At 40.6% G+C, this 12,697-nt stretch overlaps 1 protein-coding gene across 3 annotated transcripts in view; it reads right to left on the bottom strand.

Annotated features, from left to right (window-relative positions):
• schip1 (schwannomin interacting protein 1) overlaps positions 1–12,697 on the bottom strand; it is a 264,204-nt gene that overhangs the window by 22,594 nt on the left and 228,913 nt on the right. The window contains exon 1 of one of the 3 annotated variants that reach the window (XM_014975305.2): positions 3,710–4,016. The exons of the other annotated variants lie outside the window; for them this stretch is intronic. Within the exon in view, the coding sequence (XP_014830791.1) occupies positions 3,710–3,739 (30 nt within the window). The 5' untranslated portion in view covers positions 3,740–4,016. Of the gene's footprint in view, positions 1–3,709; positions 4,017–12,697 lie in introns of those variants that run through there. 3 annotated transcript variants of the gene reach the window in all.

Genomic DNA, 12,697 nt, shown 5'->3' on the forward strand with positions numbered 1-12,697 from the left:
AATAGGGCTCAAGACTATCTTTAGGGCAATATTCTATGTAAAGTCACCCCAAGTTAAGATATATAACAAACTATAAACGTGCTCTGTTCTTCAAACGTGATCTTCCAGGAGAACATCCAGCATCTTCTGCTCCTCTTATGTGTTTGTTATTCGTCAGGCTAAACCTCATATAGACTTACACTGGAAAACTCTCTCAGCCCTATCCATCACACTGTATGAGCTTGTCAACATAAACAAAACGTAACAACAGAGAAAGACCCGATGCCATGCATGATTCAGCGTTCCCTCAGAGCGCCTACAGACTCGGCGTGCTGCCAGGACCGCAGCAGCCTGTGAGGACACACTGTGGCCAAACGCATAAATCTCTCCATCAGCGCTCACACCCCTGGCGCTGCTGCAGCTGTTGACAGTAACACAGCTCTGCGAGGCTTGGAGATTTTTTTTCCGCGATAGTGAGAGAATGAGATTATAAACGTCTTAGCAACCTACCTTTTTTTTTTTTACCCACTTAAATGCTTAATTAAGTGAAGTAGATCTGTTATTTTCATGTTCTGATGATGAACTTCTTTCTTTCTATAACTTTTTTTTAGGCTCTGGTGGCAAGAGTTTAGATTTATGGCCCAAACCATAAATCTGACCGAAATTCAAACTGGGTCTGAAGCAGTGGAGATCGGACCAATCACACGTCCCAAGAAGAGTTGCACTTGACTCACCCTGTGGTTACAAAAAGTGACAAAATGGAGCTGTAAGATGTTAAACAAAAGCTAAAAATGAGAGACGTCACACTGCTTAAATAAATGGTGGTCTACAAATAAAAGCAGTAAAACCAATTATAATAATATGTTGGGTTTACTTTGGGCTTATAATAGTCGGGTCAGATTGGGCTCTGACACAATGTCTATGGGCGTGGACGGATTTGTTAGGCCAGATCTCAACTCTACTAAGCCAATGCTGAACAATGAATAAACAGGAAGTAGGGAGGAGAGAGACGGGAAGCAGGAAATGGCCTGAGATCGGAAGTCATACCCAGGACGACTGCATTGAGAACTACAGCCTCGACCAACTGAGCCACCCAATCAACCAATTTCTGCTTATTCTTCAGCAGCAAAATCGATGGATAATTTTAAGAAACTATGAGTCAGACCTATGCTTCAGCGGCCTTCCGAAACTGTCACATAACCACCAACTCTTTCAGACACTGAGAGCCTTAAAACACTGTGAGCCGTCTGTAGAAACGGAGGAATATTCTGTGTTACTTTGCCTTTTCTTTGCTCTTTTCTTCACAGCATCAAAGGCTATAGAGAAACGAATGGAGAACCACACCTTATTCAAATCAGGACGGGAAGAAACAATGCGGAGACTCAGAGCGGAGACTCCCTTCAGACGTGGGCCGTCCCAGGAGACCACCGGAGGAGAAAACGGCTACAACACCTTCTCCGACCTCCTCCATTCAACACTTTATCTAATTACGTCTTGACCATTGTAGCTCTTCATTACGCTAATTCCCTCTCCTGCGTTCTGTCATTGCCCTTTGCATCTTTCCGTCCCCGCGGCGGCTCTGTGTTTTACATATAAGCAAGGGGCTCTGCCTGGCCTGGTTGCCAGGATACGGGTCTAATTGAGGGGTCTCCAGAGAGTAGCTGTTATCAGAGCCTGAACCCTCTGTTCCTGTCACCGCCCTCATGCTTTCTCTTTTTGGCTCTGTTTCTCTTATATTTCCACCCACGCATCAAGCACACAGTGTTAGACGTCTTTCTGACATCTTCAAGCTTTTTTAGACTCGTATATCGAACTGTTGTTGACAGAATCTTTTTATCCTTATCTGCTTCCACTGTAGTTCCCTCAAAGAGTTGGACATCAGTTTAATTTCTTGCTTTGCTCCCTTTGCTTTTGGGGTTTGTGGATGAATTTCCTGTTGCTCACTTTATCTGCCTGTTTCATCTGCCGTCTATCCGTTTGTGCTTCCACTGGTTATCTGCTGCTCCGTTTCTCTTCGATCCCACCATCTTTTCTGTCACTCTGCCGAGCTGTTATCTACCACAGAACATGGCACGGAGTCCTTAGCCGGCATCTTAGCTGCTTTCCAACACACACAAGTCTAGATTCACATTCCTGATAAGCGAATTCATTGGTTGAAGAAGCATTGATGCTGTGTTTTCCTATTCCTGTGTGCTGACGATGAAATGATTTGTCAGCCGCTAAGACAGTCAGTCTAAAATAACTTAAAACTTCATTCTGCCAATCTGCCAAGATTCATCTCTGCCAGCCGCAATAATTCTAAGTAGTGGATGCAACTTATACTCTAGTAACGTCTCTCTGACTGGACGTTACTTTCTGCAATCAGTAATCTGGCTGGAGCGTTGTCTGTATTTAGGATTTCTCAGGTTTTCAAGAATAAAGTCAGAGGAAGCATGAAAGGTAGAAATAACTCCTAAAAAGTTTTTTCTATACAGATGCTCATTAGCTAACATGCTTTTTCTGTCACCAAGATGTGTTGAACCTTTAGTCAAATCTGTTAATTTAATTGCGGAGCTGTATAGCGGCGACTGCTCTCTCGGACACACACAGTGTGATGTCGCCTCTGTTCTTAACTTAACTAGTTAATGATCAGTTGAAGGAAGGATTATTAATGCTCCTTCATAGTTACATCAAATAAATATGATTCATTTGACAATCTAATAGGTATACTAAAGTTCTATAAAAATTTTATTTATATTGAACGGAAAATACGTAAAAAAAAAATTATATTTTGTGACACAGATGTGTCAAAAGCCCAGAATCTTGTTGCTAAAAAGTTCAATGATCATCTTATCAAGGAAAAAAATTGTAGCTCTAAAATCACAACTGGCTAAAAATCTATTTCTACATGACAGAGAGCTGTAAAACTGGCGATCGGTGCTTCTCAAAGTTATAATTTAGACTTTTTGTTACGAAGTTTCATGTTGATGAAACACCGAACACGCATTCGTCTCTCTAAAACTCTCCCACATCAAAGAAGCTCCATATTCCTTATTCAGTGCTTCTTCCCCAGGCATATTCTGCTCATTTTCTTGCCTTTCATCCACCTCTCTGTTCGTTCTTACTCTCCATCTCCACTGCAATGCAGATTTTTCTTCCCTTTATGGAAAGCCACAGCCGAGATGCAGAATGCTAAATTTCTCCCACTTTTTTGTTAAGATATAATGGAAGATGCACCCGCAGAATCACACACATACACACACACACGCACACGCACATCAGGAAAGCCTTTTCAAGCAACAACTGCATGTTTTCTTCACTAGTTTTAGAAATATGTGAACCTGCCACACTATGGGTTACATTTTTTTTCTAAAAATGTTAACAAATCCAGAGTTTTGACACACTGGGAAAGTTGCAGGCATCATGCCTGGACTGACGAGGCTGTATGGAGGAGGACGTGAATGGGAGGTAAGGCATTATTCCCATGAGTCAAGTGCTCTCTTAGCAACCAGCCAGACATCGGACTCACAACACAATCACGTAAGACGAGGCAAAAAAAAAACCTCCCACACGGTCTCTTGCAGAGACACACATGTGTAACAATCGCCCTGTCTAAATGTTGCATTCAAAGCTTATAAATGCATTGAGATATTTAAAACTTGCACAAAAGAGTCAGTAACAACAGGATATACATAGAGAGAGAATCCCAAGGAAGCATGTAAATTTCAGCAGTTTTTCCTCTGAGGACTACCTTGTAAGAACAGTTTTCCTGGTGGACCATCCTTCACAGCATCCTAGAACGGGGCTGGCTGAGCTGGAAGGAGCAGGAGTGGGACTGGGATGAAATTCCCAGCCCTGCAGCGGTATTCCAAAGGGAAGAGGGGGGAGAGGTCCCAATGAGTCCTGGATCAGAACTAACAGGGTGGTGGAAAATTAAAAAAAAAGTCCACAACTTGTGCCCGGCCTCGAGTCAGGCAAGTCTTCACCCACCCTCTGCTCTGAATCGTTGCTTGTTATCTGCTCTGTTTTTTAAGAGGAAGGAAAAAAAAAAAGGGTAGGGTTTGATCTGCTTCCCGAACGCTGAAAAAGAAGGAGGGGCGTGAGAGACGGGAGGAGGAGGGGTGAGAGAATGGGAGAGAGGCTTAGAGAGCGAGAGAGAGATAGAGGAGAGCTTGGTTTTCTCTCTCTGCTTTGGACTGAAAAGAGGGAGGAGTTGTGTTGAGCTGAGTGTAAGCGGAGCTGGCCGGTTGGGGAGAGGGGACCGCGGAGATGGGAATGGAGGGGGCGGCGTGGGCCAGAGCTGGTACGCTGTCCGGCATTTAATGTGGAGCCACGCCAGAGGTGGAGAGACAAGGAAGGGCAGAGGACCGACTTTCATTCCTCAGTCCTGCACCATCATCATCAGAATGAGAATATAACACGGGTATCGACAGAAGTTTACATTTTCATAACAAAGTCTGTAAAAATGCTAAATATCAAAAGCAGGTGTCCAAAAATAGCATATAGCCAAAGTTTTTATACATTAAAAACTACAAAGATCTCCACGTCACTAATGTTATCTGTATATTTCTGTTTCCTGAAATTGCGGGTCATGAATGGAAATGCGTCGACTGTGCAGCTTCTCTTCATTGTTTGTGCCTTGTTGTAGGACTATAATCCCTCGGCAGCAGATGGCCGCTCTATAATCCACATCAAAACTACTCAGATAATTCCTCTCTTCCCCGTCTATTCATTACTCAGTTCGGACATCTTTTCATTACTGGGAAAAATCCATGTTGTCGTTTTCCTTGTTTGTGTACTAAATAAACATTCTAAGCATTATTACCGCTGTGTGCAAAGATAAACTAACTGAACATAAAACTTTAAAAAGCACCTAGCTAGAAATGCACGCAAGAATCAGCTGATGATGGACCACTAAAAAAATATATATGTAAAATCATATTTTCTAGTTTGTAAATTTACCATGACCTTAGTACTACCAGATCAGAACTGCAACACTGTTCGGTGTGGATGTTACTGATGAAAGAAGATTCGACGTTAGCCATTTTCAGTTACAGTGACATATTTATCAGTAAGTGGAGGAAGATGTGTGAAGACAATTAAAAGGAAAATGCATATTGTAAGACATGTTGAGAGAGGAAGAGAGCAAGACTTAAAGTAGATAACATGAAGGTAAAACTTAGAACAGCAAGGACAATAGGCTGACGAATAATAATAATAGTAGCAACTAATGTTTTCGGACAATAAATCATCTTCAGTATTAGTTTGCTAATTTCTTACAACATATAAGAAAAATTTATATGTTATATTTCAGTAATTATTGGCAAAAACTGATGTAAATAAATGTAAGCGGTTCCACAGCTGGTTGCCTGGACGCATCTAGATTGCTGATGAGATTTTCAGACTCCAGATTTAGTCATTAATGACTTAATAATGTGGTAAGTTAGGAAATTATTGACATTTAAAAACAATTCACTACCAGTAAACAACCAGTAAAGCATCTATAGTACAGGTCTGCAACTTCCTCTACTGATATGTTCATGTACTTTACCACAGCCTACTAGTTTATTTATTTTGGTAGGCGAGTAGTTTGATTTTGATTTGAAAATATAAATTACTACAAAGAGGATCTTAGATTCTATTTCTATTGATTGTGATTCTGATTCCCCTTTCTGATTCTGACTCATGAAACCAGAACAGAGTGTCCTCTGGTTTGGTAGATATTACTTACTGACGTCTCGTTACCGCATCTCCTTACGGTAAGCTGTGAGTAAGTTATAGAAAATAACCTTCAGTCATCAGCTTTTAAAGAAAGTATTCAAATAAATAACCCGAAGGCAGATCCAAAAAGAACGTTGTTTGTAAAAAGACATCCCTTTTCCTTTCAAACAGTTCTGGGCAGAAAAAGACCAGAAATACAAAAACCATAAAACTGAAGAAATAAAATTCATAAGGGCTGATTAGCATTCACATTTTCTCTTATTGTTGTCTTGGAGAAGCTCATGCAAACTATTCTTGGAAGGTGTGGATGACTTTCATGTCATGATGCAGAAACTGGAATGAACTGGATAAATCACATTTAAATGAGTCCAAATCTGCTCCCTCCATCCCAGAGAAATTGGACAGTGTTCACATGAAATGATTAATGTTACTTCATCATGAGTCAAAGCACTGCATGAGGGATGGGGGTCTCTCAAAGCGGGAAAAGATAAGCATACACCGGTCCTGATTTCAGGCCAAAATAAAAACTAAATAGATGAACAGTGGATGTGACACCGGCAGGGAAATCGGCAACCTGGATCTAATCTGCTGCGACAAATTAATGCTCAACAAGCTCCTTGTTTTTCTGCCCCCCGTCAAAAACTGAAATTAATGACAACAAGATGTGAAAAATATTACATCCTTACGCTATTAAGCATGCATCTATTTCCAGCTTTCACTTTCATCATTCGGTGGGTTGCATCCGCGCCGCTCTCTCACACGTCTCTTTCTCTCGGGCCAAACCTCTCTATCCAATATTGATCCCTCCTGGGTGATGCTGCTTTTCCCAATAAGACCACTCTTGGGTTTAATGACCTGGAAGTGGATCGATGAGCTGCCTCGCTCTCTGATCTCTCTCGGCTCAGGCCTGCGCGCCGTTGGCCCCGGCTTAGCCTTCAGCTCGGCTGCCAGCTGGGACAGACTGGAACGATGCCCATCTTCTGACACCGGAGGACATAATCATCTGTGTTAAAAGATACCAACTCGGCCTCACGAAAGCCTTCTTAATCTGATTCAATGTTACAAGTAAGCTTATTTAAGCTTAGAGAAAAAAAGTGGAACGGCAAGTAACTGGACCTTTTCCAGTTTGCTGCAGATGATGCTGGGGTTCAAGTGGATGTGCGAAGATGGTTGTACAAACTCACGACTTTAGAAGAGGCGAGGGTGATTCAGTAAAACACAGGCAGAAATGTCCAGCATTGATATTTTTTTCTATGTGCTTCCGAGTAAAAAATGGAAAGAACCAAACAAATAGCGTCAATACATTAGCGCACACTTTTCTTCCTTTTTTTTTGGCTTTTAAAAACAAAAACAAACCTGAAGAAGTGTACATTTTGTACAATATGCTAGTATTTGTATAGATTAGTATCGACTGAAGTTTTATTTCATTAGATACTAACTTCTGGGGAACACATAAACACGGCTGTCTCAGTAATGTTGGAAAAGCTAACAAGGCTAATCACTAATATAAGAAGTTTAAAATGTAAACTCAGTCAGCTTGAAGTGCTTCCAAGAAGTTGTGATCTCAACTATCACTGCAAATTCACTCATCGTTCGCAAATATTGCACAGACTTGCAAATTTTCTCCCATCATTGCAACTTTTACGCAAATCTGACCAATCAGCTTTACGCTTTTTTTTTTCTTTTTTTTTTGTATTTCTCTTTCTGATTTAACTTCCTGGTTCACGACATCTCTTGAAAGCCAAACCCGGAAGATGAAAGCATGTGTGATGCTAAACGATAACATTTGGGATTTTCACTTTTTTTTTTTGTTGAGATGTTCTGTTGGATTTGCTTATTTTGTGTATATAGTTCAGGTTAACTTAAATGACCAGTATGAGATTCTTGTTTTGAACTTTGATAATTCCTCAGGACGGGATTTGATTTGGATGAAGGGTGCTTTTTCAAGTAGGATAATATCTGCACTTTAAATATTAACTATGTTAAAACCCTGTCCTTTTTTGGGAAGGTTGTGTGCAACTTTCTTGCAAGATCATGTTATAGCAAACTAAAATTAATTTATTTTATTTGTTTCGAAAAAGGTGTTGTAAAACCAGTCATTGTAGGCTGCAACAATCATAACCAAACATTGCAACATCCTAGAGGGACTTATGTTGTCTCTATTACAGCGGCTGCTCTTTCACACTTGCACTGTTATGCCGCCTGTTTCTGCTCCTAATATAAATAAGTAATGACTCCTCACGGCGAGAAAGCTGGGAAAATATTTTCAATTCTGTTCTCATAATATATTTCACTAAGCTTAACAAAAATCAGAGATAAAAAGCTGCCACGGTGCATCAACAAAGATTTGATCCCAAGAACAGCAAATGTAATCACACAACATTTGGTTTCTCTGTTGGAGAGTTCGCAGTCTAAGCTAGGCTTTTCTACATCAACCAGTTTAAAGCAGTTTGTTTTTAAACAGAGTCTTGTCCGTTTTTATGACTGCTGAAGACTAAAATGAAACCTAACACACTGGAATGTGACGTTCTCACTTCAGCCGCCATGAGTTCAAATCTGCGGGATCAGAAAAAAAGCCTGCTGCTTCTCTCTTTTCAATACAAACACACGGTGAGGAGTGAAAAACTTTGATCTGCTCAGATAAATTAAGTCAAGGCAACCTCCCCTTGCTCCTCCGTCGCCATAGCAGCAGTCAGTCCAGAGACATCTCTAACCTCATCTCCTCTCCTCCCCCATCCCCAAATCTGACCTTCACATGGTTGTCACGGTTACAATCTGAGTCAAAGAACAGGTGGAGACCGATACACAGCATTACTTAATTTACACCAAATGAGGACAAAACAACAGCGAGAGCTCTGGGCTGTTCGAACATCATGTCTACAGATCACTTTTGAAGGCCGTCAAATGAGATTCAAGAGCAAAAGATACAGTTTTAAAAACGTTGATTATATAAGTGGCCCAAACTGGCACAAAGATGACAGAACAAAGACTATTATTAGTGAGGGACGGCGGACGGCAACAGTCGAAGCCTCCCACACACCGACCCTGTGATGAGTTCACTGTCTGGTCGGTGAAAAGCTGCAAGAACCCTGAGCATATTCTCATCTTCTAAAATGAAGCGTCTGCATTAGAGATGCAAGTTACAGATTGAGTTCATCTAAAGTTGGTTGATCTTATCCATCGACTAACCGATCAGCGTTCATTTTCTTAAAAACCCAAGTTTTCTCTTGTGTCAACAGGGCCGACCGTCTTTCCATAACATAAGGGGCTAAATCTTTCATAATATGATGAAATAAACTTTTACAGTATTTTGTATCAGCCGTATTAAATGTTGACTGACTAAAGAGAAATTGGTGGTTTTATCACATTAAACTTAGATATAGTTATAAACTATAACAAAACAGAAATCTCTTAATAGAAAAATAAAAGATGAAAAGAATAAAATATGTGAAACCCTTTAGCCATCAACAGAGAAATATTCACAGAGACGTCTGTAGGTTTTTGCGCTGTCAATCACTCTCGTGCTCACCCTCTCACCACTGTAGTTCACCACAACATAGCCTGCCCAGAATGCTAAGGGTAGTTAGCATACCCTCCAATGACGGCGGATAATTGATGAGTTGTTTCTCTTTCACTAGCATATTGAGCAGCATTGATTGCTAGCGCTAAGCCCCTCCTCCTGGCTCTTGATTGATTTTAACCGGGAGAGGTGCATTTCTTCAGATGGCAACAGTTGCACAGATTACCTGTCTCACTCTGTAATATCACGACACGGTGATGGTTTTAACAAATATGGAAGAGAACATATTTTGTAACAGCTACATGCTGCAGATTTAATTGATTTGACTAAACCATTAATCAACAATTAATTGTAAATGGTTTGCGTCCCTAATCTGTACGCAAAATGTTGTCTCATTCTTTTAATGTTCTCAGTGCAGCAGAAATGAGGCTGTATTCATGGAGTGAGGCAGAAATAACTAATGCATAATTACAAGTGGAAAACGTGGTGATTCATTCCACTGTAACTAGTGGGATGCAGACAGAAGTAATGCTACAGATGGTAAAGAATGTGATGCGTTCAACATTTCATGGAAAATCCCTGTACTTTGTTTTTTTTTTCTCCCCCTTTTTTTAATATTTGGTGCCAACCGCCCCGACTTCCTTCCCTTCTCTTTCTGTTCAGCGTTTTAGCGTAGCGACACTTGCTTTCTTCTTTACCACTTCTTCCCATCTTCCCCCTCCCGTTCTCCTGCCCCGCCCTCCTCAGCGGGGAAGGAGAGAGCGCAGATGCTTTTAGCAAGTTGACATTTGGTGCCAGTGTAAAAAACACTGCATAGCAAAGCAGGCTGGCTCAGTGTGAGGGCCAGATTCTAGCGGTAATGAGCTCGCTCTGACAGGGAGGATAGGATATGGAAGGCCAGGAAGCGTGTGTGTGTGTGTGTGTGCGTGTGTTTGTGTGTGTGTGTGTGTTAACGTCTGTGATCAGCCACCAGAGGCTGCTCTAATGAGGGCTTCATGTCTGCAGTTGGTGGTGGGAGGACTCAGCATGTTGGAACCACCAGACTGTTTTAACATTTGGTTTTCATTTTCAAAGACCTCACAACACACTTACATTTGTTTTCCAGCTAAGAAAATAATAAACTGACCAGCAGTACCACCGGAGAAAACACATAGGGGTTATGAGCAGGATACCAGTCAGACACAACGGCTCTAAATGCTACAAACAAATCAAAAAGAAGAGGAATAGATGCTTAAGAACATTTCTGTCTCACTTTATTTAACCCGCATTTGTTCTCAATAATTTCTCAATGTAAGTGTTTATTCAAAATCACATTAAAATTCCCCCACTAATGTCAACCAAGCATCACTGAATGCTTATAATGCTAATGTTCTCCTCTGGCTCCCTGTGTTCATGTGGCTTTAGTACATTTTTGTTCATATTTTTTACTAAATCTACGAATCAACTTGACGCTTCTGCCTTCTGCATTTGGGTCCGAAATCACAACATCTCAACATGACAGAAGGAACCGGCCATCAGGACCCAGCGGGTCTGCAGTTCGCAGAATATGGACATTTAAGAAGGACCGTTATCATTTATGGTACTTTGCTTACGGACAATTAATTAAGCAATTAATCAACACTAAATATTATTGTCTGGCCAGATGCTAATATTTAATATCAAATGGGCCTTCAACACACAAAAAAAACAACTAAAAATGAACAATTAGCTATCAAATTTCTTTTGTAAATATAACCAAAGGATTTATTTCCTTCACTTGTCATCATAAATGTTTATTCCACTTCTAGATAGATGTACATGTAAAAAAATTTGTCACAAGTCAGAAAAGTAATCAGTATACTTATTTAAAGAGCTACTCTACACCAAGTATTTTGTTTTGTTTTTAAATATTGGACTCAATCACAAAGACCAGTAATGTAACAGAGTACATTTGGTATTGAAATTCGGTTGTTCCTTGACAAAAATAAATAATAATCGATCGTGCCTCTTGAAGGAGCGTCCCTTTTCTCAGTGGAATATTTTAACCACTTCCTCCTTTAAGTGTAAAAGAGGGTGAGGGGTGAGGATGGGATGGGACTCCATAATTAGGTGGCAACCGTACTGTCATTCTGCTTTTACAGTACAGTAGGAAGTCTACAAGGTGAATGTCTGCCAGGCAGCCAACTGCAGGCTCTACCTCACTAATTAACCCGCTATTATGAGCTTGTTAAGCTCCCAGTGCCACGCTAAAAGGAGCAGGAAAACAGAAGGCATAATAGTCTGTGCAATAAGCACTTGAAAACTGTAGTTGATGCTTGAAATGTATGCCTAAGGTTATCTATCTGAATTAAAACAACTACCAATGGAGAAGCGGTGTGTGGTGCAATGGTAGAGCATGTACCCCATTTACAGAGGCTGTTAGTTCTCAACGCTACCAACCCAAACCTTTGCTAAATGTCTTTCCCCCCCATCTTTCTCTGCGCATTTTCTGTCCTAAGTAAAGTCTGTTTGGGCCTCAAAAACCTTCAAAAACCTGTTCTTCATGCTTTAGGTCCGTGGCAAGTTGTTGATCATGTGACTTGTGTGATAAAAGTGTTTCCATTGCAATTTTGTGAAATAAACCAATTTTGACACAACCGGAAAAACAACCTCAACCTATCGCCAAAGCCTTTTAATCGAAATATGTACGTTTTCCAAAATTGTTGTGTTTCCAATAAGTAAATTTATTTTCAAAATGTCAAATTGGGAAACACATCTATACATGCAACTTACAAATTTTACCCTACGTAGATCCACACAAGCCAAAGCGGATACATTATAGCTGCTGTGATCAATAGTGAAAAACAACAGCCAGCTGCACTGCTAAATCAATAATCAATTACTCCTGATGTCATAGTTTGGATGTTTTTCTGCTGTTTTACTTTGGATAACAATGTTGAACAGAAAAGACATCAATGTAGCACCTGGGTTGGTATCTTTTACTGCTTCAAGGTGTCTAAAATGTATTTGTCTCCATTGAAAAATGATCAAATAATGCAAATACAGCTTTTCTTGAAAAAATAAACAGATTATTCTTCAGGAAAATGAAAGTGTTCTGTCCCCGGCTCTCTCCAGCAACAGATGAAGCTCCCTGCATGACCTGGCACAATTTCTCTCTCTTTCTCACACACACACACACACACACACACACACACACACACACACACACACACACACACACACACACACACACACACACACACACACACACACACACACACACACACACACACACACACACGCAGTCACATGAACAGGCTTAGAGCTTAGATAACACAAAGTCAGGGGCATGGTGACAAAAATCCTCCTTTTTCTCCCCCTTATAAAGACTCTCCCTCTGAGGTTAAACATGCTTCGTGTTGTAGGAATAATAAAAAACAGACCTTGTCTAAAACCTCAACCAAAATGCGTACACAACCAATTACACACTCTATAATTAGGAGCAGAGAGGAGCAGTGTTTTATGTTTCAGCTCCACCCA

The sequence above is a fragment of the Poecilia mexicana genome, unplaced genomic scaffold (assembly GCF_051168715.1).
Source record: "Poecilia mexicana isolate PSO_F unplaced genomic scaffold, ASM5116871v1 scaffold_13, whole genome shotgun sequence".
NCBI lineage: Eukaryota > Metazoa > Chordata > Actinopteri > Cyprinodontiformes > Poeciliidae > Poecilia > Poecilia mexicana.